The 27,947-nt window shown below is 47.9% G+C and overlaps 1 protein-coding gene across 1 annotated transcript; it reads right to left on the reverse strand.

The window, feature by feature from the left end:
• Positions 1 to 1,176: 1,176 nt before the first annotated feature.
• BATF3 (basic leucine zipper ATF-like transcription factor 3) lies at positions 1,177 to 16,699 on the reverse strand. Its single transcript, XM_081489794.1, has 3 exons — positions 16,464 to 16,699; positions 13,644 to 13,748; positions 1,177 to 1,826 (listed from the first exon to the last, which is right to left on the reverse strand). The coding sequence occupies exons 1-3, from the start codon at positions 16,539 to 16,541 to the stop codon at positions 1,632 to 1,634; spliced, it is 378 nt and encodes a 125-aa protein (XP_081345920.1). The 5' UTR covers positions 16,542 to 16,699; the 3' UTR covers positions 1,177 to 1,631.
• Between the last annotated feature and the right edge of the window lie 11,248 nt (positions 16,700 to 27,947).

Here is a 27,947-nt window from a genome sequence, read left to right on the forward strand (position 1 = left end):
TCTTGATGAGAGTGAAAGAGGAGAGTGAAAGAGCTGGCTTAAAATTCAACATTCAAAAAACTAAGATCATGGTATCTGGTCCCATAATAGAAGGGGGAAAAGTGGAAACAGTGACAAATTTTATTTTCTTGGGCTCCAAAATCACTATGAATGGTTATTGCAGCCATGAAATTAAAAGATACTTGCTCCTTGGAAGGAAAGCTACGACAAACCTAGTCAGCATATTCAAAAGCAGAGACATCACTTTGCCAACAAAGGTCTGTATAGACCAAGCTATGGTTTTTCCAGTAGTCATGTACAGATGTGACAGTTGGTCCATAAAGAAGGCTGAGAGCCAAAGAATTGATGCTTTATTGAACTGTGGTGCTGGAGAAGACTTTTGAGAGTCCCTTGGACTGCAAGAAGATCCAACCCGTCCATCCTAAGAGAAACCAGTCTTGAATATTCATTGGAAGGACTGATGCTGAAGCTGAAGCTCCAATACTTTGGCCACCTGATGCACAGAGTCGACTAAATGAAAAAGATCTTGATGCTGGGAAAGACTGAGGGCAGGAGGAGAAGGGGGTGACAGAAGATGAAATGGTTGGATGGCATCACCAACTCAACAGACCTGAGTTTGAGCAAACCCCTGGAGACAATGGAAGAAGACAGGGAAGCCTAGTGTACTGCAGTCCATGGGGTCACAAATAGTAGGACATGACTTAGCAACTGAACAACTCTCCCATTCAATAGTGATTCAGACTTCTATAAAGGAAACTTGCTGCCTGATCCTATGAGTACTAACGGAATGGGAGGTGACTAACGAGTGTACAGAGAAAACACTCAGTGTACAGTGTACAGACTCAGGAGAAAATCAGCCTGGGAATAGAAAATCTTCCATGACAATCCAGCCTGGGTGGGGAGGTTGACCAGGGTGGAGGGCCATGCAGAGCATATGACAAGCAGGAGTCAGGCACAGCACACCTCTGTGCCACCCTACTGGGGGAGGGCAGGGAGTCCCATGCTCACCAGGTGCCTCCCCATCTAGCTTGGATATGTCCTTGGGGGTGATGACCAGGAGGGGAAACCAGACCCAGGAGCTGCAAAACCACCTGTTGAGATGACCTCTTCAGAAAGAGGAAAGGTATTGCGTCTCTAAATTTCAAGAACTTGGCCGAAAGGAGAGAAGACAACACCTTTTTTCTTTTTTTAATATTTTTATTTATTTATTTATTTGGCCAAGCTGGGTCTTAGTTGCAGCATGCAGGATCTTTAGTTCTGGCATGTGGGATCTAGTTCCCTGACCAGGGATGGAACCAGGGGCTCTGTGCATTGGGAGCTTGGAGTCTTAGCCACTGGACCACCAAGGAAGTCCCAACACCTTTATTATGCATATGCTAGGGGAAATGATTCTGCAAGGCAAGGTACTAGCTGCCAAAGCGGAAGCACAGCAACTCCGGCCTGGCTCCGCTGGAGGCTCCGAGTCAGGCTCCTGCGGGAGCCTCACGCTGAGCCTGGGCCACTGAGGACCCAGCCCGGAGCTCCAAAGAGGTGACCCAGGCACACGGATGTGGCGAGAAGCCTCCTCCTGGGGGTGAAAAACACCAACTCGTTGGGCTCCTCGTCGGACCGAGGAGGGCCGTCTACGGGCGTCACCGGGGCAGGCAGCCAGCCACAGGGTCCGGCCGCGGCAACGGCACAAAGTTCAGGGGGCTCAGGGGGCACAGCAGCAGCGGGCACACCTTCTCGTGCTCCTTCAGGGCCTCGCTCAGGTGCTTCAGCTCCTCTGTCAGCTTCCCGATCTCTCTCCGCAGCACTGTGTTTTCTTGCTCCAGGCACTCATATTCCTGGGAAGACAGGAAAGGTGCAAAATCGGCCCTGAAACCACCTGCCCTTCCTCCATCCTCCCGCAGCTCTAACCCCGGGCCACGAAGCTCACCTCCTCCCCTGGCAGTTTCTCCTTAACCATGCCTGCCTCCACCCTCGGAGGTGTTTGTTCATCTGCTTCATGTCTCTCCACTCCCACCGGGATGAAAGGTTCTATGAGCGCTCCTTCTGTGAGGGTTTTGTTTTTCTGAATCATCTTTATTGAGGGGTGTGTGCGCGCGCGTGTGTGCTTACTCGCTCAGTCGTGTCCGACTCGTTGCAACCCCATGGACCGTAGCCCACCAGGCTCCTCTGTCCATGGGATTCTCCAGGCAAGAATACTGGAGTGGATTGCCATGCCCTCCCCCAGGGGATCTTCCAGACCCATGGATTGAATCCCCATCTCCTGTGTCTCCTGAATTGAGGTGAATTCTTTCCCTGTTGAGCCACTGGGGAAGCCCTTACTGAGGTATAATTCATATAAAATAAAATGCACCTACTTTACATGTTTAGTTCGATGACTTTTGACAAGCACAAACAACTGGGTTGATCGAGACGCAGAATGTCTCCATCCATCTGAAAGCTCCCTGATCGTGTTGTAGCCACGCTTCCGGGAAACAAACTCACTCAGAAGAACAATGCAGATACACCAGCAGGCCCAGGGCAGTCTCCTCTTAGACAAGGACCCCAACCAGTTTTTGTGAAAACCTTATATACCCTAAGTGTTTGTGCCCAAACCCACCTCCCCAAATTCCCTGAAACTAGTCTGAACAAAGGAAAAGAAGATACAAAGCTAACCCGTGATTCATATGCCTTAAGCCTAGGCAGTTAACAGTGGACAATTATCAATAGTCCTGTGGTTATACCCCAATAAGCATAATAGAATGTATGATTCTATTCGGTTACACAGATAATTAGGGTATTCTTTTAGGCAAGGGAGAGCCCTGGGGCTCTTCCTTCCAGGGGCCTGGTTTTCCAATTGGTATGTCGTTTCCATAGATACTGGGCGTATAGCTCAAAGTCCACAGTCCAGCCCAAGATGGAGTCCTGCTTTCAAGATGGAGCCTGTTCTGTTTCCTCCTTCAATCTCCCTCTGCAGTCAGCCACCCCTGCCCCCCCCCCCCAGCTGCTAATCTGCTTCTGAGGGTCTTTGCTGGGTTCACTCTTCTAGCCCCAGCACCTGGAAAACTGTCTGGAACAGAATGCATGTTTGTTGAATGTTGAGTAAATGAGTGAAAAATACCTCCTGCCTTGGCTTTGCTTCAACACTCACCTGTTAAGTTTCCACTATATGAGAGTTTACAGAGGCTTAGAACTTGGTGGGTGGTGGTGTCAGAGAGCCCTTAGCCCAACCCGCCCAGTGTAGAAACCCTCCCTGTGTAATCCCATCTCCAACATCCGACTCTCTCCTTCTTCCAAGGACACTTCTGCCAACGTTTCTGAGCCACTCTATCAGAAAGCTCCACTTTGTACTGATCTAAAATCCTTCTCCCCTTCACACCCACCTACTGGGCTTGGTTCCACCTATGGGACCACACAGAGTACGTGCAATACTTTCTCAACAACACAGTTCTTGAAATGTGAGGAGATGGCCCCATACCACTTCCCCTTAGGTGTTCTCTGAGCTCAACTGTCTCAAGTCCTCCGGGCTCCTTGGGCTTTAGGACTTCTGCTTCCTCTGCCCTCCTGGAGGCCATTACCGACGTACGTTCCATTTGCCAGGGGCTCTGAGTAAATGTTCCCCTAACGCAGTGTGGGAGTCTGGGGATGGCCTGGCCATGCAGAGGACAGCTGTTTAGAGGTAGTCTGCTCTGGGTGGGACCCACGTTCAAAGCTACCTGGCTCTGGAGATTCTCTCCAGGCCTGCAGAGAAGTGCAGGATCTGCCTGCATCTGCTGCATCTCCGTTCATACTTGAATGACCATTTTTTGATATTTTGGCTTAAGGGTGGGCTCTACATCCGCGTCTACTGAATTTCACCCTATTCCTTGGGCACCTTCCAGCCCAGCAAAATAATTTTGAATACTGATTGTGTCAGCTCCTGAATTGGTGATACCACACAGCTCTAAGTTTTCCCCTCATTTGATGAAGCAAGTCTTCTTTTTCTTCATCCAACTCATTAGTAAGTCCTACAATATTTGGCCACTTGCAGAGTCTGACTTTCTTAAGGCTGACAATCTTATTTGCATCTTGTTGAAAAGCTGTTTTCAACCATTTCTAGGTTGATTCATGTGATTAGGCTTTGTCGTACCATGCATTTTCTGAGCTGGGGACCCAACCTTATTATCTTACCAGTAATGTTTAAGAAATATTACGAAAAAAGCCTGATCTTCTTACAAGCATGAAGACACATGCAAATTCTCAGCTCTGCCTCTTTGCTAAAGCTGTTCTCCTCAACCGAGCTATCTTCCTTCTTTCGAATGTGGGCCCAGCTCAAGTCCACCACCTCCAGGAAGGCTTCCCTGATCACAGCACCTAATGAAACCACATCTCTCATTATCTGTTCTCGTCAGTCTTGTATCACAGTTCAATCTTACTTATAGTAAATAAAGTGTCTCCCCAAAGATTAGAAATGTATAGCAACCAGGGGCCTCTGCTACCGTCTCCTGTAACCCTGCCTGACGGGCCCCGGTGCCAACATCTACGACTCCTCAACATCAGTGACTCCTCAACTCTCGTCCTTGGTCTCCTCTTACCCTCCTTTCTCCCTTCCTCCCCCTTCTAGGCACCTTCCTCCCGCTCAGAACAAGGGCCCCAGAGGGGTTCCATGCAGAGGCCATTGAAGCTATCCCTCTGCCCCCTGTCTTTCCAAGGCAGGCTCTCAGGGTGGTCTGGAATACTCGCCACAGCAGCAGGCCTCACCCACATCCCCGCAGGCTGTCTGGGGGTCACTCTGGCTCCCCCGGGGGGGATGGTCACATCTGCCTGCAGCTCTCCCTCAGAGCTACCACCCCCACCTCCCCTCACTCTCCTCTGGCCTTTGACCAGCTCTAGTCCTGGAGTCAGAAGTCAGTCTCCTAATGCAGCAAGAGGCCCTCCATGGGCAGGAAGAGTCTGGATGGAAGGAAGGCATGGGGGCCTAGGCACCACGGGGAGCCTGCCCACAGCAGAGTGCTGAGAGAGATTATAGCTCTGGGTAGCTCACACATGCATGTGTGCAGGCATGCACGTGTGAATACACACACACACACACACACACACACACACACACTCCATCCTGCAACTGGAAATTCTCTTCACTCCAAGTAAAATGGAGAACACATTTGAATGGTCCCATCCCTGGTGGCTCAGATGGTAAAGAATCCACCTGCAATGCAGGAGACCTGGGTTCGATCCCTGGGTTGGGAAGATCCCCTGGAGGAGGGCATGGCAACCCACTCCAGTATTCTGGCCTGGAGAATCCCATGGACAGAGGAGCCTGGTGGGCTACAGTCCACGGGGTTGCAAAGAATCGGACACGACTAAGCGACTAAGCACAGCGCAGTGAGCTAAGATTTTAACTGGACTCCAAAGAACAGACCCCTTCCTGTGGGAGAATATTCCAAATGCTTTTGTGTGGTTGCTGAACTATGTGGCAAGATGTCCGTGAGCGTCTGGGCTTTCCCTCTGGAAGCCACGGGGGCCACGCTGCCCAAGTCCGCTACTCGCCCCAAATCCCTGCTCAGAAAGGCCACAGAGCGGGTGCCCAGCAGGTCCCCTGGATGCCTTCTCCCTGGGGACTTTCTCTTCTGGGATTTAAGTTTTATTCATAAATCTGCAGAGGGGGCTTTTATCAAGCTGAGGGAATAAAAAGAGAAGTCAAAATCTTCTTCAGGCAAGACCAGTTTCACACACACACACAAAAAACGGGGAGCGGGGAAGGGGAAGAAGAGGAGGTGAGAACATTGAGTGGGTACAAAGGGGAATACCCTCTTCAGCCTGGGGAGAATTACCTGGGGTTAATATGTGTGTGAGACAAGCCAAGAACATTAGACTCTTTGTTATTTCCAAAGAGATGATCAGCCTAGCTCCAATCTTGCTGACTCTTGAGTCTCCTGCCCCAGGAGGGTTTGAGGTCACCAGGCTGCCTTCTCTGGGTATTTGCAGGACACAGTCACAGAGCAGAGATGAGGACGGGAGGTGGCGAAATCACTGCAGATCCCAGTCCTGCCTCGGAAATTAAGCTGTCTCGGGCAGTGATTCCCAACTGGGGCAATCTTGGCAGTCCCCAGGGAGCGGCTGGAGGCAGCCTGGGTGGTGACGGCTGCAAAGGGGGCACCACTGCCTCTAGGGGGTCGAGGGTTGAGCACAGATGCTGCTCTATGTCCTAGGGTACACAGGATACCCCCCCCAGTGAGGAAGTAGCTGACCCCGAATGTCAATAGTACTGTGGTTGAGAAACCCTGGTCTGAGCAGCTAAGAGAGGTTGATTGAGGACTGAGATGTTGTCTGGGTGAGGAGAGATTTGGAGTCTAAGATGCGTTTGATACAAAGACTGGTAAAGAAGCTAATGCGGGAACCAGGGTCCAGAGATGATAACTAAGGTGGGAAGGGATTGAGGGGAAGGGAAAGGCCATCAGGAGGACACAGACCCCTTTCACAAGCGAGGCAGCCAAGGCTCGGAGGTACAGTGACTCTTCTGAGGTCATACACACTTGGGACCTGATCCCTGACCCCAAGATCAGCCGCAGCTCTCACACAATGATAGCAATTCTGCTTTTGCTTAGCAGTGCCTGGGCCCAAATTCCCCCCATGATGGTTACCAGCAGGAAAGGACTACTCGAACGCAGGATTTTACAATAACTCCCTTCCCAAGCCTTAAGCTCATACACTTCCCAGCAGAAAAATTGTGTCACCAGCCCAGGGTGGTACAAATTAGTGTCATCATCAGTTTCTAAACCCAGTGAGGACTGACATGAAGTATTCTCTTAGAACATGCAATATCTGAAAACACCAGGGCAACACACACCACAATCATATTGCCCAAGACCGCTGTCAGTTTGTGACATTTAGGGCTCCCGAGGATGGCATTGCTGCCTTCCTTTTCTGACTCAAAATTCTTTCTCAGTCTTACATCTTTGGGTGCCTGGCTTGAACCAGTGTGACCCACTTCTGACACATTTGCAACTGGCCTTCGAGATCCAGACTGTCTTCTTGGGTTCCCATCTGTGAATCTGGACCCAGGCCATGTGCCTAGTGTTCAGAGATGAATACGGGCTCAAAATCCCCAAGAGAAGGGTAAGTGCTTTGACAGGATGACTTGAAAAGCCACGGTGAACAGCGAGGCACATAGATGCATACTAGGAACTGCTTCTCATCACTGCAGTGCGGCTTCCAGCAACACCCACCCGCGGGGAGAACTCAGACAACCCTGAAGAGGGAGCCTGGCCTCTCCCTGGCTCTGCCTGCCCAGGCGCCCCTCCCTAATGGATAGCTCCCCCATCTTTGGGGCTGGAGAGCTGGGGAAGGAGAAGGGCACCTGAGAGACTTGTAACAGCCGGGACTAGAGGAGATGTTTCTGGATGTTGGAGGGGAGAGAGGCTCAAGAAATGAGAGGACGGGAGAGGATGGTGGGAATTTTTGAACACATCCTGCTCTAAATATTCCCCTTCACGGTGCTCAAGAAAGGCAAACAAAGAGCTCGCGTTACTTGCAGATATTTAGCAATGGCAGTCCACCAGATGGGATAGAGGAATTTATGGGATAAAGGCTTTACTCAAGGGGACTTCCCTGGTGGTCTACTGGCTAAGACTCCATGCTTCCACTGCAGAGTGGTGTGGGTTCGAGTACTGGTCCAGGAATTTAAAATCCCACAGGTTGCAGGATTTTTGGCCTGCCCCCCCCCCCCCCAAAAAGCTTTACTTTACTCTTACGATGGGTGGGCTCCTCTCCTCAGGGAATAGCAGGGCAGTTGTGGCTGTCAGGTGGTGGTTTTCTAAGACCCTCGATGTCTCCCAATGAGCTGGCCTCATTCTAAGTCTGAGGAGGAGATTTCCAGTCACCTCTTACTTCTCCCAACCTAGACGTGGCCTGGGAGCCCCAGGGAGCCCGCAGGGCTTTCAGCTGTGACCCACAGCAGTGTGCAAGGTCCCCTGCCTGCAACCCACGGGAGCACAGTCAAATCATTCATCACCACACAACCAGACATCTCACTCTCAACGTGCAGACGTTTTTCAAAGTTTAAAAACTAGTCACCAAGGTGGCTACTACCACCAACGACCAATGACACTCGTGTGTAGCTAGTGACAGTAAAGGGATCTGTGTGGCATGCATGGAACCACTGTCCCGGCCACCTCGACACGGTGTTTCCCAACAAAACTGGCCTTGCTGCATGGTGCGTGATCCTGATCCATCCTGGCAGCTCCCCAGAGAAAGAGGGGAAGGCTGTGGTCTTCTGTGGAGGGCCTGGGTTTCAGAGCAACGGCCCTGTTCCTGGAAAGGGCAGCTGGCACAGTTATGTCTATGGACAGCAGAACAAACTAAGAATGCTATGAAGGGCCCTCCACTCACTGTTCTAAGAGGGATTAGGCAGGAGAAAATGTGACAAACCACCCTTAAGTTTCCCAGACGTCAAGTTCATTTGGTTATCAAATTCCACAATGACAGAAATTGAGAGAGACCCATCTCTTTTTTTGACGCTCCTTGGACTGCAAGAAGATCCAACCAGTCCATCCTAAAGGATATCAGTCCTGGGTGTTCATTGGAAGGACTGATGTTGAAGCTGAAACTCCAATACTTTGGCCACCTGATGTGGAGAATTGACTCATTGGAAAAGACCCCGATGCTGGGAAGGATTGGGGGCAGGCGAAGGGGACGACAGAGGATGAGACGGCTGGATGGCATCACCGACTCGATGGACATGGGTTTGGGTAAACTCCGGGAGTTGGTGATGGACAGGGATGTCTGGCGTGCTGTGATTCATGGGGTCGCAAAGAGTCGGACACGACTGAGTGAACTGAACTGAACTGAAAGTATTCATGTTACCTTCCATGGTACACAGAATAAGCTCCCCTCCCGCTCCGCCCCACTCACACACATCAAAGATGTTTACATCCCATCTCTGGAACCTGTGACTGTATTACCTGGTGTGGTAAAAGGGACTTCGCAAATGTGATTTAAGTTGAGAATCTTAAAATAGAGAAATTACCCTGGATTATGCAGACAAAGCCCACTGTCACATGAGATTATTAAGGAAAGAGGAGTCAGAGGAGATGTAACAATGGAAACGGCGGCAGAGTGATGCCGGATGAGAAAGACTCAACTGGCCGGTGCTGGCTTTGAAAGTGGAAGGGGACCACAAGCCAAAGAGTACGGAAGCCCCTAGAAGCTGGAAAAGGCAAGAAACGACTCCCCTGCAGAGCCTCCAGAAGGAATGAAGCCTTGTCAACCCTTTGATTTTACCCCACTGAGACCCACTTCATATGCCTGACCTCCAAAACTGTGAGATAACATACATCTGTGTTGTTTTAAGCCACAAAAAATTTGTCATAATTTGTTACAGCAGCTGTAGGAAATGAATACACTTTCCTTAAGACTCTTATTGGGGCTTCCCTGATAGCTCAGTTGGTAAAGAATCCACCTACAATGCAGGAGACCCCAGTTCTATTCCTGGGTCGGGAAGATCCACTGGAGAAGGGATAGGATACCCACTCCAGTATTCACGGGCTTCCCTTGTGGCTCAGCTGGTAAAGAATCTGCCTGCAGTGACGGAGACCTGGGTTTGATCCCTGGGTTGGGAAGATCCCCTCGAGAAGGGAAAGGCTACCCACTCCAGTATTTTGGCCTGGAGAATTCCAAGGACTTAGCCCATGTGGTCTCAAAGAGTCAGACACGACTGAGCAACTTTCACTTCAGTTTCACTTTAAGACTCTTATACTTCCCCAGGATGGGAATGAGATCTGATTCCTCTCCTTGTGACACAGTGGTAGTGCCTTGCCGGCAGTGGTTCTTAATTAATATTTGTTGAGGGATTTCCCTGGGGGTCCAGTGGCTAAGGCTCCATGCTCTCAACGCAGGGGGCCCAGGTTCCATCCCTGGTCAGGGAACTAGATCCAGTATGCTGCAACTAAGAGCTGGCATGCTGCAATGAAGATCGAAGATTCCAAGTGCTGCAACTAAGATCTGGTGTAGACAAATAGATAAAAATAAAAATTTTAAAATATATATCTGTTGAGTGAATCTACTTGACCTGGTTCCATGAAAGATCTTATCCAAGTCATTTAGGCACCTCTGCACACATAATCACAGAGGTCTTAAAACTGAGTATCCTCTGATGTGTTTTGATATTAATATACCCATCTCCAACTAGAAGCTCCTTGAGAGGAAGGGCCCAGCTGTCAGGCTGGCGCTATGCTCTGAACATAGGGTCATGCACTGACTGAGCCACAAATCCCCTCTGGGGGGTGTTTGGTAACATGAAGCTAGAACCAGGCTTGCTTCAGGAGCAAGGGGAGGGAAGAAAGGAGGCAAAGGACATCTCAATTCTTCTGAGGAATTTTACAGAACAATCCAGTCTGGGACAGGCTTTCCCTGAGCCTGGTCTGAAGGTCCTAGTCTCTTTCTACAACCGAGACTTCCTACTTTCAAAAAAGAATCTAACGTTTATAATGTATGGCCCTCCGTGAATTTACATCAGTGGATCTCCTCTCCCTGGAGACTGTACATTCTAAATCTGTTCTCTGCTCACTGTGAAGGGGTTTTTAGAGACAGTCATTTCCGCCTCATAACACCCCACAGTCTCCAATGCTGTCAACAGCCTCAGATTGCCCATGCTGAAACAATCTGTGGCCAGAAAGAGTGGCAGGAGAGTGCTGAACCAAAACCCTTAATGTTCACATCAATCCTGTGCAAAGATGAGCACAGAACTGCCATTGATTCCTTGGACAGATCCTGGGATGCCTTCTACATCACTTCCTGACATGGAGTGGTTCCCACGTCCTGGCTGCGAGATTATGTGGGATAATACACAGGATCGCAGGGAAGGAAAGAGTCTAGCATCACCCTCAGGTTCCTGATTGGGGTGATGGGTCGACAGTTCATTAGCTTCATATTACAATTTGAAGACAGTTGAGAAGAGGAAGACTCAGGATGAACAATCCCACTATTATGGCCAGGCTGCCACCAAGGAGTCTGTGGGGACCCATTTGGAGGCCTTGAAGCAGACAATGGAGATGTGTGGTTAGGGCCAGGACAGAAGTCTTGTTGCAATGATCAATGCCTACCTGAGGGTAAGCGATGCTGGGATCTGACAGATCAACAGATTAAATCTTCCAGGTGAGAGGAAAAAAGAGTAGAGTCTGAACAAAGCTAGTGGAGGTGATGGAATTCCAGTTGAGCTATTTCAAATCCTGAAAGATGATGCTGTGAAAGTGCTGCACTCAATATGCCAGCAAATCTGGAAAACTCAGCAGTGGCCACAGGACTGGAAAAGGTCAGTTTTCATTCCAATCCCAAAGAAAGGCAATGCCAAAGAATGCTCGAACTACCACACAATTGCACTCATCTCACACCCTAGTAAAGTAATGCTCAAAATTCTCCAAGCCAGGCTTCAGCAATATGTGAACTGAGAACTTCCAGATGTTCAAGCTGGTTTTAGAAAAGGCAGAGGAACCAGAGATCAAATTGCCAACATCCGCTGCATCATCGAAAAAGCAAGAGAGTTCCAGGAAAACATCTATTTCTGCTTTATTGACTATGCCAAAGCCTTTGACTCTGTGGATCACAATCAACTGTGGAAAATTCTGAAAGAGATGGGAATACTAGACCATCTGACCTGTCTCTTGAGAAACCTGTATGCAGGTCAGGAAGCAACAGGTAGAACTGGACATGGAACAACAGACTGGTTCCAAATAGGAAAAGGAGTACGTCAAGGCTGTATATTGTCACCCTGCTTATTTAACTTATATGCTGAGTACATCATGAGAAACGCTGGGCTGGAAGAAACACAAGCTGGAATCAAGACTGCCGGGAGAAATATCAATAACCTCAGATATGCAGATGACACCACCCTTATGGCAGAAAGTGAAGAAGAACTAAAGAGCCTCTTGATGAAAGTGGAGAGTGAAAAAGTTGGCTTAAAGCTCAACATTCAGAAAACTAAGATCATGGCATCCGGTCCCATCACCTCATGGGAAATAGATGGGGAACAGTGGAAACAGTGTCAGACTTTATATTTTGGGGCTCCAAAATCACTGCTGATGGTGATTGAAGCCATGAAATTAAAAGACGCTTACTCCTTGGAAGGAAGGTTATGACCAACCTAGATAGCATATTGAAAAGCAGAGACATTACTTTGCCAACAAAGGTCCGCCTAGTCAAGGCTATGGTTTTTCCAGTAGTCATGTATGGATGTGAGAGTTGGATGGTGAAGAAAGCTGAGTGCCAAAGAATTGATGCTTTTGAACTGTGGTGTTGGAGAAAACTCTTGAGAGTCCCTTGGACTACAAGAAGATCCAACCAGTCCATCCTAAAGGAGATCAGTCCTGGGTGTTCATTGGAAGGACTGATGTTGAAGCTGAAACTGCAATACTTCGGCCACCTCATGCGAAGAGTTGACTCATTGGAAAAGACCCTAATGCGGGGAAGGATTGGGGGCAGGAGGAGAAGGGGACGACAGAGGATGAGATGGCTGGAGGGCATCACCGACTCGATGGACATGGATTTGGGTGGACTCCGGGAGTTGGTGATGGACAGGGAGGCCTGGCATGCTGCGATTCATGGGGTTGCAAAGAGTCAGACACGACTGAGCAACTGAACTGAACTGAACTGAAAGCATGGTCAGCACCAACATTTGAGAAAACAGACAAGTAGAAAAGTGAACAAAGAAACAGAAAAAAGTGGTTAAGAGGGTCAGGAGAAATAGGAAGCTAAAGACCTTGAGGGGGACTTCCCTGGTGGTCCACTGGCTAAGACTGCACGCTTCCAATGCAGGGGTCCCAGGTTCAATCCCTGGTCAGGGAACTAGATTCCACATGCGGCAACTATACGATCCTGCATGCTGCAGTGAAGACTGAAAAACCTGAGTGCTGCAACTAAGACCTGGCACAGCGAAATGAATAAATAAAAATAAATACTCTTCTAAAGTTATAAAAAATAAAGAAGCTAAAGACCTTGAAAGAATGTTTCAAGAAGCTGAGGGTTTGTGGTGTCACAGGTCCCAACAAGGTCAAGGATGAGGGGACTAGAAAGAGGTCCCTGGATCGGGCAGTGTCAGAACACTAGTGGCCTCAGCGGAGCAGTTTCTGTAGGAAATTGTGTGTGTGTGTGTGCGCGTGTGTGTGCGGGTGTTTGGGGAGCATAAAGGATATCACAGTGAACTGGGAAATAAATGGGAACTGGGGACATGGAGACAGCAGGTCTCTTTTTAAGAAGCAGGGAGGGACTTCCCTGGTGGTCCGGTGGTCCGTGCTCCCAATGCAGGCGGCCCAGGTTCCACCTCTGGTCAGGGAACTAGATCCCACATGCCCTGATCCTGTCCGCCAAATAAATTCAATTTTTTTTTTTTTTTTTTAAAGAAGCAGGTAAATAAAGGAGGGAAAGAAAAGAAATGGAGCACTAGCTTGAAAGGGAATCAGGATCAAAAGGAAGTTTCCTTGCTTTAAAATTAAAAGAGAACTGTGAGATACAACCAGTGAGGGAGCAATGAAGACACCGGGGCGGGAGGACTTGGAACGCGGGGCTGGAGGGACGCGGCAGGATTAGATGTGCATGTGGCCAAAGTGGTGTTGACCAGGGGTGGCCGCGCGGCCACCACCCTGCAGTGGCGGAGGACCGCTCCCCGCCATGGCCCTCATGTGGCTCTGCCTCAAACACCCGCTCACCTCGTGGAGTTTGTCAGCCTTCTGAGTCTGCTTCTTCCGACTTCTCTGAGCAGCAACCCGGTTTTTCTCCCTTCTCCGGACCTTCCTGTCGTCATCCTCAGGGCTCTAGGGGAAAGGGCTTGGTCAAGTGGGATGCTAAGGCCCCTTGCCGCCCCTCCTCTGCCCGCTGTCTTCATCCAGCCCTGCTCGTGGGCCCTCACCGTGTTCGTTGCAGTCACAGCAGCACTTGCTGCTCCATCAGTGGGGGAACAGGGGCCCCACGTCGAGAGAGCACTAGCCATGCGCTATGGCTGGGTTAGCTTCTACCCCGCCCTCGCCACCCCCGAGACCTGCGTGGTGGGACTGCCATCTAAAAGATGAGGAATAAGAAACTCCGAGAGGTTGAGGAACTTGCTCCAGGTATCACAGCTAGTGGGGGCCCAACGGGAAGTGGAACTCAGGTCTGCTGGACTGCAAACCAACATTCTCAAACCTTTCCCCGCCACCACCACCCCCAGGCGTGTGCCTGGAAGAGGTGTGGTGTTGGTGTGCATCTGAGGACGGGAAAGGCAGAAGGCGGCTGCTATCTGGGACTTGCCGTGGGCCAGGCCTTCCACCACCACACACAAACAGGTACTTTTGATACTGTGTATAAATCACAACTACGCTGATTACTGATTGCAACCATGCAACTCTCCAATACACCAAGTTGTCCTAAACGCCACAGACAGCTCATCCCTTTGAACAATGCTTGACTGACATTGTGCTTCACAGGTCAGAGCAATTTGAATCCGAAAGCAAAGTGATGATGTGTCTTGAAAGCTCTTAGCTATATGTAAGATTTAACCAAACTTAATCAAGTCCTTCAAGAGTTATCCTGAAAAGGCAGGCAGACAAACGCACCTACAATGGTAAAAACACTTCATCCAGTTATAGAAAACTGAGGAGGGGTGTAGTATTTGCTTCCCAGAGACCTATGAGAAGATTCCATAGAAATACTACCTTTAAAGAGTTTAGAGATCAAGAAATCAGTGGGATACAAACACAGGAAAGCTACTCAGTTATTATTATTAATGGAAAGCAAATATTGACAACATGAGATAACGGATGTTTTCAGATATCATTTTTTCTGGTCTAATATTCCAAATAAGAAAGATACATATCTCCCCAAGTTACAGTGAGTAGAGAATTTTCAGCATATGCAAGAATATAAAGCTATGAAAGGAAAAGAAGAAAGAGCATGACATAGAGAAGTGGCCTGAAGACAGTGTTTAGCGGACCAGACACAAGATATTACAATGTAGTCTTTAAGAGGCAAAGAAGTCTTGGTGGAGGTAACCAGAACACAGCAGGGAGTCTGACAAACAGAACTTTAGCTTTAGAAATACGGGTTCTTGGTTTCGTCTCTTACTATCAGTATGGCCTTGGGTAAATGACTTACACTCTCTGATTTTTCAATTTTCTCATTTGTTGTAAGTGTGATTCATTCATTCTTTCAGTAAGTATTAACTGAGTACCTGCCATGTGCCAGGCACCGTCCTGGGCACTAGAGACCCACGCCCTGAACAAGTGGTCAGTAATCTCTGCCATGATCATCCTAATAGCCCAACGCTTGGAGCTGTGTAAGATAAAACTAGATTTTATCCCAAAGCGCCACATGGTGTGTCTTCAATAACCTCTGTTAAGACTGCTATTGTCTGTTGAGTCCCTTATAGCACTCATCATCAAATCATGCCTCTCTGGTCATCATCAGAGACTCACAAGGCACACGGGAGGAGCATGCATCCTGCCCTGTAAAAGTGGACATTCCAAATTGGATTTATCACGTACCACATGGTCAGACCTGACAACCAGCAGAAACATTTAATCAAGGCGGAAAGAGAGCAGTAAAATGTTGAGATATTCATATATTACTAACCACATCTCAATTAGTCCTCATAAAAATCATAAGAAGTTGATATTATATTGATTTTTACACGTGGAGAAACTAAGGCTCAGAGAGGTGAAGCAGATTGCCCAAGGCTACTCAGCCTGTGTGTGGCAACGCTGAGGCCCAGACTCAGCTGTGTGACTCTCTAGGGTCACCCGATGACATTCTGTGCCAGGCACCTAACTATGAAGCAGGGCATAACCCTGAAAAGACTCCTAACGCAGCTGAGTGAGAAGTTCTCGGTCTGCCGCCCCTGCCGGCAACCTTGTGTGTTTCCCCCGAGTACGCGGCTGTAAATACGGTGGTGGACAGCGCGGAGGACCGGGCGTCCGCCCAGGGCTCTCCACCCGCCCAGAGGTTGGAGTCAGCCCACCTCGGGCCCCCATCTCGCGTCCCTGGGCCATTCGGGAGGCCGCCGGAGGAGAGCACACGCTGAGAGTGCCTGGGCACGAGCCGCCCCTCGGAGGGGAATTTCCCCTCTCCACACCTTGGCCCCAGCTCGGCGCGGCGGGGAAGGACCACGCGCTCCGGCGACGGGGCGGCAGCCAGCAGCGGCGCAAGGATGGCGACACCCAGGGCGGCCCGGACCCCACGTGCCGGGTAGCGTGGACAGTGCCCAGCCCTACCAGGCGTCGGCGCCCTCTGACCTCTGCTCCTCCCAGGCGCAGGAGCCCAGTCACCATCCCGGACGCCCCGGGCGCCTGGCTTGCGCCCGGGGCGGCCCGGCAGCGGCGCACACCCGGGTCCCCGCGCGCCCTCCACGCCGCTCGCGTCCGGCTCCCGCATTGCCTTCTACCCCTGCTCCCAGCAGTCCCCAGCCGGGAGCCCCAGCACCCACCTGCTCGCGCCCCTCGTGGCGCGCCCCCCCCTTCCAACCCGGGCCTCCCCCCAACCTCTATCTAGCTCGCTACCTGTGGCCGCGCCTGGTTCCCGGGCGCCGAGACGCTCCTGTGCAGGACGCTGCCGGCCGCCGGGAGCCCTTGCGACATGCCGGGCGCTGCTCCGGCCTGGCCCGTCCCGCCGCGCAGCCTCGCGGACGAGCGGCCGCGCGGCCCGGCGCGCCCTGCACGCTGGGCGCTGCTTACCGGCTCCCTCGGGCCGCACGCATCCCCGCGCCCCCGCACCTGCGGGCCGCCGCCTCGGCCCCGCCCCCCCGGGCTTCCCGCTCCCCCGGCTCCGCCGCGCGGCGCCCGGGTTTCCCCACCCCCCCCCAGGTCCCAGCGCGCCGTCCTTCCCGTCCCCGAGTCCGCCTCGCCCCGCCTTCTCCCACCCCCTCTCCGTTTCCTCCTCTCCTCGCCCTCTCGCCGCACCCCGGGGTCCCAAATCCCACCCCTGCCGCCGCTTTCCGCTGGCGGCCCCCCCGTTCTTCGTGGAAGTCACGTGGTGCCTCCAAAACCCAGAAGGGAGCGCGAAGCCCCCCCACCAGAAGCGAGGCTGGGGCAGGTTGCGGTCCAGGAGGCGCAGCGCAGCCCTGGGGGGCGTCTCTCGGCCGCTCTCGGAGAACTCGGGCTGAGAAACTCCAGTGGGCGGTTTGGGGGTGGGTGGTTTGGGGGAGGTCGGTGTTTTTTTTCCCGGTCCCTTCGCAGGATCTTCCTGCGCATCCGCCCCGCCTTCCACCCCTCGCCCCGGGCTCAGGGGTCACAGTCTCGGGGGACTTTCTCTGCGCTGCGGTCGGTCACGCGGGCGCCACGCTCCCTCCCTCCGGGGCCCCACCGGGGAGACGCAGGCCTGTGCACCCTGAGACCCACGGGGCACCCCGGGGCCTTTCTGAGAAGAGCACCTTCTCTCTCCTCTTCTCGCCAGTCCCGCAGGGCAGTGGGAGGGAGCCAGGCGGGGCGGCCCCAGTGGGTGAATTCCCTCGGAGAGGGTGGCGAGGAAGAGATTGTCCTGGAGATTTCACAGTGGCTGGGCTTCCCCAGAGCCTGGCTGGCACGGGGGACGTCCCTGGTACACAGGTTCGGGGATCTGGACCCTGCGCACTAATGTGAAATGGACCAGATGCGTTTGCTCTCCCAAGATTCAAGTGGCGGATGCTCTGCCCGCAAGGTTAAGATGCGGGACTTCGTGCCAGACGGAGGCCGAGGCTTGCTCCCTCCACCTGCCTGCCAGTTAAAAGATGCAAAGTCAAGTGATGTTGTACGTGATCCCAGCAAAGAAAAAAACAAACAAACAAGTGGTATGGGTTTGTGGTCTGCATTCTGTGAGCACCGGGAAGGAAAGATAACCGCGAACCTGGGCCGCCGGGTGGGAACCAGAATCAGGAGGTCAGACGTGCCTTCCGAGTGTGGTCGCTTAAGCTTTCAGGCTCCAGGTTCGTGGGCAGCCGTGGGGATGAAGGCGGGATGAGGGGGGCAGTAGAGAGTCGGGGGTAGCGGGGCCGGCACTTTTGACTCCCGGTCTAGTGGCTCTCCGCCAGGTTTAAGACCCTTGCAAAAGTTTTGAGATGCAACCGGCTAGAGGGCAGAGAAGCAAGTGGTGATTCTCGTCTGTGTGTGCAGGGGCTTGGACCAACTGAGAGGAGGGTGGAGGTGCACGCGGGCCACGGGAGGACAGAGGGTGGGCGCCCCCTACGATTAAGGCTGCACAGCGGCGGAGCCCTCTCTCCGTCCACCTGGATTTCTCTTCTCATCTCCTTTTATCCTTTTCTTCACTCAGCAGAACTCATGGTTGCCCTGAGGCTATTCTTCTGTCTCTCATCCAGATACACACAGTGTGCATAGAACAGGCTCCAAACACGAGCGATCAACGAACGCATTGTTGTAGGTCAACTGAGAGGGGTTCCTACTTGGAAAACTCGGCACGAGTTCAGTAAAGACAGGGAAATCTCCAAGTCAAATGGTCTTTAATGTTTAGAAACACTTTCATGCCCCAGTGTTGTTTTTGACAGAAGAGCAAGGTGAAAACGCAAGGACATTTAGGTGCACTCCCACACTTCATTCTAGATATCGCTCCTTTTCTGTTCTCGCTGAACCACATCACATTCTAAGTCCTTTGGGCTCTACCTTCCTCCTCTTCCCCCAGGGAGCCTGGACCCCTGCCCCAGTACACAAGAACTCTCACACAGGCATAGACCTACTGTTTCAGTTACTTAGGGCTTTCCTCAAACATATGAAAAGGAAGAGTCCTGGTTAAATAGTGAGAACTTACCGAACAGATTAATTTGACCTACATGTCATACATCAAAAGGAATGAATGAAATAATGATAGAAAATAAGATCAGGAAGATAAAGCAGAATTAAATCCTTTATCAAAGCCCTGGGGATAAGACAAAGTGGAGAGCATTTTCTAAGATGAAGGTGATACGAAAAACCACATTGACAAGATCTGAACAGTATAAGTGTTAAATTGCCTCAAGTGACAATAAAACTAGACATTTTAAACCAGCAGATGGGGAAAAATATTCACAGTAAATCTGACAGTGTTAAAATCTTTATTATATATACAGCCCATGAAAAAGAATAAGAAAAATATTGAGACAACCCCCTAAAGGTAAATAGCAAGTGACACAAACTGGCATTCTCCAACAGAGAAAACAACCAAGGAAAATAGATATAGGAAAAATACATGTTAAAGTAATACGATTTTTAAACTTTTAATATTTAAAATATTGATTTAATATCAAAAGAGAAAGTTGTGAAAGTGTGGTGAAATTGGTGCTCTCATTTTGCACCAGTATCACTGTAAATTGGTAGAAAGCATTGGAAAGCAGTTCTATTGTAATTTTCAAGAATCATGCAGGACATCACTTTTGACTTAGTTTCCCTAGAAAACTTCTAGACAGTCATTCAAGAAGATCATCGAAAATATTAAAGAGAAAAATACTATATTAACTAAAAATTCATATAATATTGTAAGAGTGAAAAATTGTAAACAACATAAATGTCCCATTATAGGCAAACAGCTAAATAAAGTATGTTCTAACCACGGGATAGAATGTTATGCATCTTTAAAATTACAAGCATGTAGACAAATTTGCTACATGGAAGATTTATTTGGTATGAGGCAAAGTGAGGGAAAAAATCAGGATACAAAAGGTATAACAGTAACATGTATATAAAAATATATGCATAACACTACTGTACTGTACACTTAAAAATGGCTAAGATGGTAAATTTTATGTTGCATTTTTTTACCGCAATGAAAAAGTGTATGCATATGAGAAAAATTAGAAGGGAATATACAAAAGTTCTAGCTTTTCTATTGTGGTGGTAGAATTATAAATACTTTCACTTGTCCTTTTTAAACATTTTGGAAAATGTTTTATTACATTAACAACTTTAAATGTTTTATATTTACAAGTGATATTATCTCTCCTAGTCCTGAGCTCATTTGTCACACCAGAATGTCAACACCTCTCTGATCAAGTGGGATGCTCTAATGACAGCCTGGTTTTTTTGCTTTTCTGTGCTATTTTCTAGTTCATGTTATTTGAAATAAGGAGAAATAAAAATGAAAAGGAAGGAAAGATAAACAAGAACAGACATTTCAAGTGTCTGCTTCTTCCTCCTTTTCTTTTTATTTGCATTTTTCCTTTGAACTGGGAAGATTATGATTTGGCAATTTCCTATTACTACCACAGTGACTCTGGATTGCATTTTTGGGGACAAAGGGAGGAGGCGCAAGAGGTTTATAGCTCAGTGATCAAATCCTCTGGTGATTCACTTCACAGGAAAACACTTCATTATAAAAACAAAGTTGCTCAAATGCTAGAAAATCCTGCCACTGTGTCACCTTTGCTCTTCTCTTCTAGGGAAACTGGACTTCCAGTAACTACTTTCACTGCTGTTTCTCAGAAGGTGGTCCTGTGGGCTGCTGGTGGGGCTAGAGAAAGGTCCGTTAAAGGCAGAGACCCCTTTGTTTACCAGAAAGTAGTCATGTTCCAGGAAATGGACACAGCCATGGATTCAACAAAGATCCACACATCATGGAGGTCAGTTCCAGCGTGGGGAGACAGATGGAAAGCAAAACATCTATTTAGATGGTGATACAGCCTATGGAGAAACATAAAGTGGGAACAAGAAATAGGGACTGGTGAAGGGAGGTCAGGATTCCCAGGTGGCTCAGCGGTAAAGAACCTGCCTGCCAATGCAGGAGACACAGGAGATGTGGGTTCGATCCCTGGGTCAGGAAGATCCCCCGGAGGAGGAAATGGCAACCCACTCAAGTGGGAAAATCGCATGGACAGAGGAGTCTGGTGGGCCACAGTCCGCGGGGTCAGAGAGTCAGACACAACTGAGTGACTGAGCACGCACCCATGCACCCACAAGGGTAGGTCAAGCAAGGTTTTTCTGAAGGAGATGGAAGAGTTGTCCAGGTTGCATTAACAGCAAGTTCAAGAGCCTCATGGGACTGTGCCTGGTCATTCCAGAAACTGTAGGAGACTGGAGTGGACTGAGAAAGGGCTGGATACCACGAGGTGAGGTCAGAAAGGCAAAGGTCCAGGTCACGCAGGGCCACCTGGACTATTGGCTTTTACTGGAAGTGAAATGGGAAAACATAGGAATCTTCTCAGCAGAGGTGTGACATGAGCTGACTGTCAGTTTTTACAGGATCTCATTGGCCGCTGCGGTAAGAACAGATTGAAATGGGCAAGGAAGGAAAAAAGAGTTGATGGCAACAAACCAGGAGAGTGGGGGTGAGGGTTTGGAAGTTGTTGAGAGTGGAGGAGCCTGAGGCCAATTTGCCAGGAAGTCAATGGGTGTCAGCTTCAAGGCCCCTCACTTGGACCAGAATGGGCCCTGGCAATGTGTTCATATGGTGTCAGAGCATAATAAAATTTGCACAACTGGGATATTTCAGCCACAGATGGTTCAGACCACTGTCTCTTTTCCACCCCCAACTTCTGCTCAGTCCCCTCAAGTCTGGTGGTGTTGAAGTGGCTGTGGGCATTTGGGGGAAGGTTTAATCAGAGATATATTTATATACTGGGATACAGGGTTGTGGTTTGCAGTCTCTTCTGTCAAGTCCTATTACTGCTACCTGTATGGCTCCCAGGAATATTCCTGCTGCCCTCTGTACTAACTCACCTAACAAGGTAGGTTGTACTGAGACGTGAATGTTGCTGCACTGCCAGACACCACACTGATGTCAGTGGTGGAAGAGAAACAAGGTTTGAAATGTACAGCCCCAGAAGCTAATCTCTGAAAATTCTTAGATTGTCACATGTGTATTGTTCCAGTCAAAATAGCATTCTCTCCTCTCAGGAATGAAATCGACCATACAGCTTATACAATAATAAATGTACCACAAGGGATTTTTTTGTTAGTGGGAGTGATTTATTTGATGAAGCTTGATTATGAGACTCTAACTGCTACTCTTGAGAGTACCTTGGACTGCAAGGAGATCCAATCAATCCATCCTAAATGAGATCAATCCTGGGTGTTCATTGGAAGGTCTGATGTTGAAGCTGAAACTCCAATACTTTGGCCACCTCATGCGAAGGGTTGACTCATTGGAAAAGACCCTAATGCTGGGTAGGATTGGGGGCGGGAGGAGAAGGGGACGACAGAGGATGAGATGGTTGGATGGCGTCACCAACTCGATGGACATGGGTTTGGGTGGACTCCGGGAGTTGGTGATGGACAGAGAGGCCTGGCGTGCTGCAATTCATGGGGTTGCAAAGAGTCGGACATGACTGAGCGACTGAACTGAACTGAACTGAACTGCTATTTGGAAATATGTTCTGGAACATTTTCAATAAAAGAGAGTACAGACTTCTGATTTTTTCATATAGGGAGGACAACATTCTCTCTTCAAATTCATTTATGTGTAGGGTAAGGAGTTAGATGAAATAAGTGAAGGGAATAAGAGGTGCAAACTTCCAATTATAAAGTTGGTAAGTCACAGGGAGGTAATTTACAGCATGAGAAACACATACAATAATACTCTAGTAACTTGTGTGGTATCAGATGGTCACTAGACTTATGACAATCCTTCTATAATGTATTTAAGTGACGAATCACTATGTTGTACATCAAAACACACAATATTGCACATCAACTATATTTCAATTACAATAAAAAAATTGAAAATCAATTCATTTATGTGTTAGAGAACTGAGAGGAAATTCCCTGGTGGTCCAATGGTTCAAATAGGTTCAAATCCTATCTCCTGTGCTTCCACTGCAGGAGCTCTGAGTTTGATCCCTGGTTGGAGAAAGAAGATCCCTCAAGCTGCATGGCACTGCCAAAAAAAAAAAGAACTGAGAGAAAAAGACACATAAAATTAGTGAAATGTAAAAGATAAGATAAGCAATTAAAATCAATGGAAAATTTTTGACAAAAATAAGCAAATTATAACAACACATTTCAGCTTATAATGAAGCAGTAATTCATTTAGAGGAAAATACAATGTCAAATGGAATCAATGAACAAGCTCTTGGATTGTCTGATGACCCACTAATGAGGTAGAGTACATTAAATAAACACAATGGAAAAGTATTTACAATTCTTGCTGCTCTTATCTGAAATACTGACATTGACAAGGAAACTATACCAGTACAATGAGGACATTAGTAACAGATTAGTTGATGAAGGTCATCAGTTCTAAGAATGTTTAAGATGAATCACTGGAAAAGAAAACATGACATGTCCTAAAATATTACAACTCACACATTGAAAAATTTAGAGATTTTTTCAAATCTGACAATAATTCTAAAAAATTATATGTCATTACCAGTCACTGGTTGTGAGGCTGAAAGAAATTACCTAAATATTTTTAATCAAATTTTTATCCTTTATATGGAAAAAAATGAATTATTCTTCTGGTCTCTCTATAGAAAGTGAAATTACAGAAGCATTGTCTTATGAAAAGGAGAAACAGCCTCACAGATGATGAGGTTTCTGGTATATATTTGTGTATAATACATCCTACTGGTTCTATTTCTCTGGAGAACACTGACATACACATACATTACTTTTCCACATGTTTAAATGCAAGTTTATATTGATATACATATGTATGTGTATACATGAAGTCATACTCTAACCTTCCTTTTCACTGAAAAAAGTGAAAGTGAAAGTCACTCCGTCTTGTCCGGGTCTTTGCGACCCGATGGAATAGTTCATGGAATTCTCCAGGCCAGAATACTGGAGTGGGTAGCCGTTCCCATCTCCAGGGGATCTTCCCAATCCAGGGATCGAATCCAGGTCTCCCACACTGCAGGTGGATTCTCTACCAGCTGAGCCACCAGGGAAGCACAAGAATCCTGGAGTGGGTATCCTATCCCTTCTCCAGTGGATCTTCCCAACCCAGGAATCGAACTGGGGTCTCCTGCATTGCAGGTAGATTCATTACCATCTGAGCCACCAGGGAAGCCCACCTATTACTCTGTTTTCAATCTTTCCATATGCAAAAAAAGAAAAATCTATTACTCTGTTGTTTTCAATTTTTCCATGTGTATAAACAACATTGTTATAAATATTATTGTATTAAGTCAACTCTGGTTGCCATAACAAAATAACACAGTCTGGGTGGCTTGAACAACAAAAATGTATTTCCCACAATTCTAGAGGCTGAAAAGTCCAAGATCAAGATGCTAGCCAACCATGTTTCCTGTAAAGACTCTTCTTGCCTTATAGAGGCTGTCTTCTCACTGTGCCCTCACATGGCAGGAAGAGAGAGAGGAAAAGACCTGTCTCTATCTTCCTCTTCTTTTAAGGCCATAGTCCATTGGACTTGGGCCCCACCCTTGTCACCTCACTTAAACTGTTACCTTGTAAAGATTCTATCTCCAGTTATAGTCACAGTGGGGTTCACATACGAATTTAGGGAGGGCATATAATAAAGCTTATAGCAATCATGGTATAAACATATTTTTTTCATTTATCTGATTATGGCCTTAAAGTTTAATTCCTAGGAAAAGAATTGCTAATCAAAAGGAAATAACATATTTCCAGGTATTTGACTCATATTACAAGATGGCTTTGCAATTTGATAGTCTTGCCAGCAGTGTATGAATATCCTACTAGTTAATTAGGTAACTGAGAACTTCCAGATGTACAAGCTGGATTTAGAATAGGCAGAGGAACCAGAGATCAAATCGCCAACATCCGCTGGATCATACAAAAAGCAAGGGAATTCCAGAAAAATATCTACTTCTGTTTCATTGACTACGCTAAAGCCTCTGATTGTGTGGATCATGACAAACTGGAAAATTCTTAAAGAGATAGGAATATCAGACCACCTTACCTGTCTACTGAGAAACCTGTATGCAGATCTAGAAGCAACGGTTAGAACTAAACATGCAACAACTGACTGGATCAAAATTGGGAAAGGAGTATGTCAAGGCTGGGTATTGTCACTTTGCTTATTAACTTCTATGCAGAGTACCTTTGTAATAAATGCCAGGCTGGATGAATCACAAGCTGAGATCAAGATAACCAGGGGAAATATCAATAATCTCAGATATGCAGATGATACCACTCTAATGACAGAAAGTAAAGAGGAACTAAGAGTCTCTTGATGATGATGAAAGAGGAGAGTGAAAGAGCAGGCTTAAAATTCAATATTCAAAACACTAAGATCATGGCATCTGGTCCCATGACTTCATGGCAAATAGAAGGAGAAAAAGTGGAAACAGTGACAGCTTTTATCTTCTTGGGCTCTAAAATCACTGTGGACAGGGACTGCAGCCACGAAATTAAAAGACGCTTGCTCCTTGGAAGAAAAGCTACGACAAAACAGACAGCTTGTTAAAAAGCAGAGACATCACTTTGCTGACAAAGATCCATATAGTCCAAGCTATGGTCTTTCCAGTAGTCATGTACGGATGTGAGAGTTGATCCGTAAGGAAGGCTGAGCACTGAAGAATTGATGCTTTCCAACTCTGGTGCTGGAGAAGACTCTTGAGTGTCCCTTGGACTGCAGGAGATAAAGCCAGTCAATCCTAAAGGAAATCAGTCCCGAATATTCATTGGAAGGACTGATGCTGAAGCTGAAGCTCCAGTACCTTGGCTACCTGATACAAAGAGGTGACTCAGTTGAAGAACAACAACAAAAAGGGTTGTTTTTAGCAACTTTCCTTCGGTTGCTCCTTCTATATCCACTCCTCAGAACTGCCTCCCTGGTGCTCAGAATTCCTCGAGGGGCCGGCTATGCAGGCTACAGGCCAATGCTCTGCAGCCTGATTCAAAACCCATCACCACATGCTCTTCACCCAGTCTTCCCACTCTTCAGGTTTTTCTCTCCCTTAGCTCTCAGACCAGAAAGAAAAAGACAGCAAGTCAAATGTGAGGGTTTGTATTACGTCTATTAAAGATACTTGAACTTTTATTAATAAAATGAAAAAGTACTGAAGATGCATTTAGTTCAGTTCAGCTCAGTTCAGTGGCTCAGTCGTGTCCGACTCTTTGCAACCCCATGAATCACAGCATGCCAGGCCTCCCTGTCCATCACCAACTCCCAGAGTCTACCCAAACCCATGTCCATCGAGTCGGTGATGCCATACAGCCATCTCATCCTCTGTCGTCCCCTTCTCCTCCTGCCCCCAATCCTTCCCAGCATTAGGGTCTTTTCCAATAAGTCAACTCTTCGCATGAGGTGGTCAAAGTATTGAAGTTTCAGCTTCAACATCAGTCCTTCCAATGAACACCCAGGACTGATCTCCTTTAGGATGGACTGGTTGGATCTCCTTGCAGTCCAAGGGACTCTCAAGAGTCTTCTCCAACACCACAGTTCAAAAGCATCAATTCTTCGGCGCTCAGCTTTCTTCACAGTCCAACTCTCACATCCATACATGACTACTGGAAAAACCATAGCCTTGACTAGATGGACCTTTGTTGGCAAAGTAATGTCTCTGCTTTTCAATATGCTATCTAGGTTGGTCATAACCTTCCTTCCAAGGAGTAAGCATCTTTTAATTTCATGGCTGCAACCACCATCTGCAGTGATTTTGGAGCCCAAAAAAATAAAGTCTGACACTGTTTCCACTGTTTCCCCATCTATTTCCCATGAAGTGATGGGACCAGATGCCATAATCTTAGTTTCTGAATGTTGAGCTTTAAGCCAACTTTTTCACTCTCCTCTTTCACTTTCATCAAGAGGCTCTTTAGTTCTTCTTCGCTTTCTGCCATAAGAGTGGTGTCATCTGCTTATCTGAGGTTATTGATATTTCTCCCAGCAATCTTGATTCCAGCTTGGGCTTCATCCAGCCCAGCGTTTCTCATGATGTACTCTGCATATAAGTTAAATAAGCAGGGTGACAATATACAGCCTTGACGGACTCCTTTTCCTATTTGGAACCAGTCTGTTGCTCCATGTCCAGTTCTAACTGTTGCTTCCTGACCTGCATACAGGAAGAGACAGGTCAGATGGTCTGGTATCCCCATCTCTTTCAGAATTTTCCACAGTTGATTGTGATCCACACAGTCAAAGGCTTTGGCATAGTCAATAAAGCAGAAATAGATGTTTTCTGGAACTCTCTTGCTTTTTTGATGATCCAGCGGATGTTGGCAATTTGATCTCTGGTTCTCTGCCTTTTCTAAAACCAGCCTGAACATCTGGAATTTCATGGTTCACGTATTGCTGAAGCCTGGCTTGGAGAATTTTGAGAATTACTTTGCTAGCGTGTGAGATGAGTGCAACTGCGTGGCAGTTTGAGCATTCTTTGGCATTGCTTTTCTTTGGGATTGAAATGAAAACTGACCTTTTCCAGTCCTGTGGCCACTGCTGAGTTTTCCAAATTTGCTGGCACATTGAGTGCAGCACTTTCACAACATCTTCTTTTAGGATTTGAAATAGCTCAACTGGAATTCCATCACCTCCACTAGCTTTGTTCGTAGTGATGCTTTCTAAGGCCCACTGGACTTCCCATTCCAGGATGTCTGGCTCTAGGTGAGTTACACAGAGGATAAATACCACATGGTGAAATTTTAGGCTCAATGGCCCTAAAAGTTTGGAAGAAATTTGGGAAGAATCCTTAATCTCATTATGTTAGCTTGTTATCTTCTTGTTCCTGCAAGTAGAATTGGCCCTGCGAAAGCAGAGAGGAAAAAAGAAAAAGGCCAAAGGAGAAAACGGGGCAGAGGGAAGGAGGCAGAAAAAGAAAAGAAGTTACTTGTGGTGGGGTGCTAGTGAGTGGCTTTGGCCCAGATGTCAAAGAAGGTTCTAGAACAGTGGCTGGAGAATTTAAGGGACTGGGTTTATATCCTTGTTCTGTCTGTGTATCCATCTGCTTTTGTCTATCTCTGCAGCTCTGGCTGCCTCTGGTCATGGCTGCCCTGAGCTCCACCCTCCATCCCTGGCCCGGCTCCTCTGATTCTGAGTCTTTTCAGTTTGTCTTTTTGCACCGAGACCTCCCTCCTGGGCCTCTCTCCTGGGATATCCCACAGACACCCCAGCCTCACAAGATCCACACTAAGTGTATCCTTCACCCAAGCATGCTCCTCTCTGTGTCC

This window comes from Giraffa tippelskirchi, chromosome 5, assembly GCF_054371585.1.
Source record: "Giraffa tippelskirchi isolate mGirTip1 chromosome 5, T2T-mGirTip1v1.2.pri, whole genome shotgun sequence".
Taxonomy (NCBI): Eukaryota; Metazoa; Chordata; class Mammalia; order Artiodactyla; family Giraffidae; genus Giraffa; species Giraffa tippelskirchi.

Coding starts and splice junctions, on each gene's coding strand:
- BATF3 (XM_081489794.1), bottom strand. CDS start 16,541: ATGTCGCAAGGGCTCCCGGCGGCCGGCAGCGTCCTGCACAGGAGCGTC. Junction 13,749..16,463: donor GGAACCAGGCGCGGCCACAG/GTAGCGAGCTAG, acceptor CCTTTCCCCTAG/AGCCCTGAGGATGACGACAG. Junction 1,827..13,643: donor AGGCTGACAAACTCCACGAG/GTGAGCGGGTGT, acceptor CTGTCTTCCCAG/GAATATGAGTGCCTGGAGCA.